Source organism: Brachyhypopomus gauderio, unplaced genomic scaffold, assembly GCF_052324685.1.
Source record: "Brachyhypopomus gauderio isolate BG-103 unplaced genomic scaffold, BGAUD_0.2 sc49, whole genome shotgun sequence".
Lineage (NCBI taxonomy): Eukaryota > Metazoa > Chordata > Actinopteri > Gymnotiformes > Hypopomidae > Brachyhypopomus > Brachyhypopomus gauderio.
The window spans coordinates 2,242,912-2,245,411 of record NW_027506874.1 but is presented as its reverse complement, the minus strand read 5'-3'; the positions used below and the strand labels follow the sequence as shown (position 1 = coordinate 2,245,411).

The 2,500-nt window shown below is 40.8% G+C and overlaps 1 protein-coding gene across 3 annotated transcripts in view; it reads left to right on the top strand.

The window, feature by feature from the left end:
* The window catches only part of eps8l1b (EPS8 signaling adaptor L1b), a 38,583-nt gene that overhangs the window by 28,358 nt on the left and 7,725 nt on the right, over positions 1-2,500 (top strand). For all 3 annotated transcript variants that reach the window (XM_076986821.1, XM_076986823.1, XM_076986822.1), the window contains 2 exons: positions 2,052-2,092; positions 2,374-2,476. In XM_076986821.1, coding sequence (XP_076842936.1) covers positions 2,052-2,092; positions 2,374-2,476 — 144 coding nt within the window. The remainder of the gene's footprint in view (positions 1-2,051; positions 2,093-2,373; positions 2,477-2,500) is intronic.

Sequence of the window (2,500 nt, the reverse complement as noted above, 5' to 3'; positions counted from 1 at the left end):
TGGATAAGGAGGAAGTGTTGAGTGCCAAACCAGTGAAGTTCTGTAACTGTTCAGGAGATCAGTGAAGTTCTGTAACTGTTCAGGAGATCAGTGAAGTTCTGTAACTGTTCAGGAGATCAGTGAAGTTCTGTAACTGTGCTCAGGTGTTCGGTGAGGAGTTGTAAACTGAGAATGTAGGTTTTTAGGTTTAGAAACTTCTGGGTTATAGTGATGTGCTCTGTGAGAAATTAAGGGGTCATTTGGGTGATGTGGTGTTCTTTTTTCTAGTTAATTTGTTGTTCCTTATTTGTAATTGTATATTGATTGTTTGTTGCACATTATGTAAATGATTAATACAGTTGTGATCAAATTTATTCAACCCCCAATGCTGCGAAGGGTTTTATGAAATTCAGTGCACATTTGTAATTGTGTTCATAATGAAATCTTACAAGGACTTGTTAAAGAACTAAATGCAACTAAGATAGCATCAATTTTTTTTGTCATAAAGTATTAAATGGCCTTTTTGTGATTTCTTCATTGACACAATTATTCAACCCCTTTACGACTACCACTCCTAAGAACAGAGGTTCATTCCAGTGTTTTCCATCAGGTATTGAAAACATCTGTGGATGTCAACGAGCAGCAGTCAAGCATGATAAGCACCAATTAGGCAGATTTAAAAGGACTGTGATACTCAGCTCCTTCTAGACATCTACTGGTGTGTTTCCAAGCATGGTGAAGGCAAGAGAATGGTCCCAGAAGACAAGAGAAGAGGTTATTGCTCTTCACAAGAATGGCAAAGGATATAAAAAGATTGCGAAGTTGTTAAATATTCCAAGAGACACTATCGGAAGTATCATTCGCAAGTTCAAGTTAAAGGGCACAGTGGAAACGTTACCTGGTCGTGGCAGAAAGAAGATCCTGACCGCGACTGCTGTGCGCTACCTGAAGCGTAATGTGGAGAAAAATCCCCGCGTGACTGCTAAGGAACTGAAAAAAGACCTGTCAGATGTGGGCACTGAAGTTTCAGCTCAGACAATAAGGCGCGCACTGCATAACGAAGACCTCCATGCCAGAATGCCCAGACGCACCCCCTTGCTGACTCCAAAGAACAAGAAAAGTCGACTGCAGTATGCCAAAATTCATGTGGACAAGCCACAAAGGTTTTGGAACAGGTTTTGGAAACTAAATTAGAACTGTTTGGGACAATGGACCAGCGCTATGTTTGGAGAAGGAAGAACCAGGCTTATGAACAAAAGAACACCTTGCCTACTGTAAAGCATGGCGGGGGGTCAATTATGCTTTGGGGCTGTTTTGCTTCTAATGGTACAGGAAAGCTTCAACGTGTGCAGGGTACCATGAATTCCCTTCAGTACCAGGAGATCTTGGAGGAAAATGTGATGGAGTCAGTCACAAACCTGCGGCTTGGGAGACGTTGGATCTTCCAACAGGACAATGATCCTAAGCACACATCCAAGTCCACTAGAGCATGGTTGAACATGAAAGGCTGGAACATTCTAGAGTGGCCATCGCAATCACCAGACTTAAATCCAATTGAGAACCTCTGGTGGGACCTAAAGAAGGCAGTTGCAGTGCGCAAGCCTAAGAATGTCACTGAACTGGAGGCTTTTGCCCATGAAGAATGGGCTAAGATACCCATAGGTCGCTGCAAGACACTTGTGTCAAGCTATGCTTCACGCTTGAAAGCTGTCATAACTGGAAAAGGATGTTGTACTAAGTACTAAAAAATAATGTCACTAGGGGGTTGAATAAAACTGATAATGATGTGAGCACAGTAAAGACATTTGTGGTTATTCCATCATAAATATTATGTTATGTTTGTCTAATTTATAAGTGCCTCTTTGATATAATTGTAAATAAGATGACTGAAATGATCAAAATCAATGTCAAACTGGCCAAAACACTTTATTTCAGTGGGGGTTGAATAAATTTGATCACAACTGTATATATTTTGACAACTCTCTTTCCATCTCCGTCTTTCTCTCTCTCTCTCTCTCTCTCTCTATCTCTACCTCTCTCTCTCTCTCTCTCTCTCTCTCTCTCTTTCTCAGAGTGTAGAACAGTCTGCTGCTGTCCAGTATACAGATGAAATGTGAGTGTTATTGACAGGAGAAGGAGGTGTGGCTAGCCTACTAACATATTAGTGTTAGGGTTAGGGTCGCTATGTTATGTTATACTTATTGATTCCATGAGTGGGTTACCTCTCCAGCTAAGTTTCATCATCATCTTAAATCTATTTTACATTTTATTTGTATTTTAATTATAGTATACTTATAGTAAACAAAAGCAGTGCTTTTGAATAGGATAATTATTCTACTCCAGAGTGCCTAAAACTGGAAGGCCAGGTGTTAATATAGTGTCTTCTCCCCATAGAGACGGTGGTGTTCCACTAAAGGAGAGATATTACCGATGCAGTTATGATTTTGTGGCTCGAAACAGCAGTGAACTCTCAGTGCTTCATGGAGACACCCTGGAGGTATGATCATCCACACACACACAC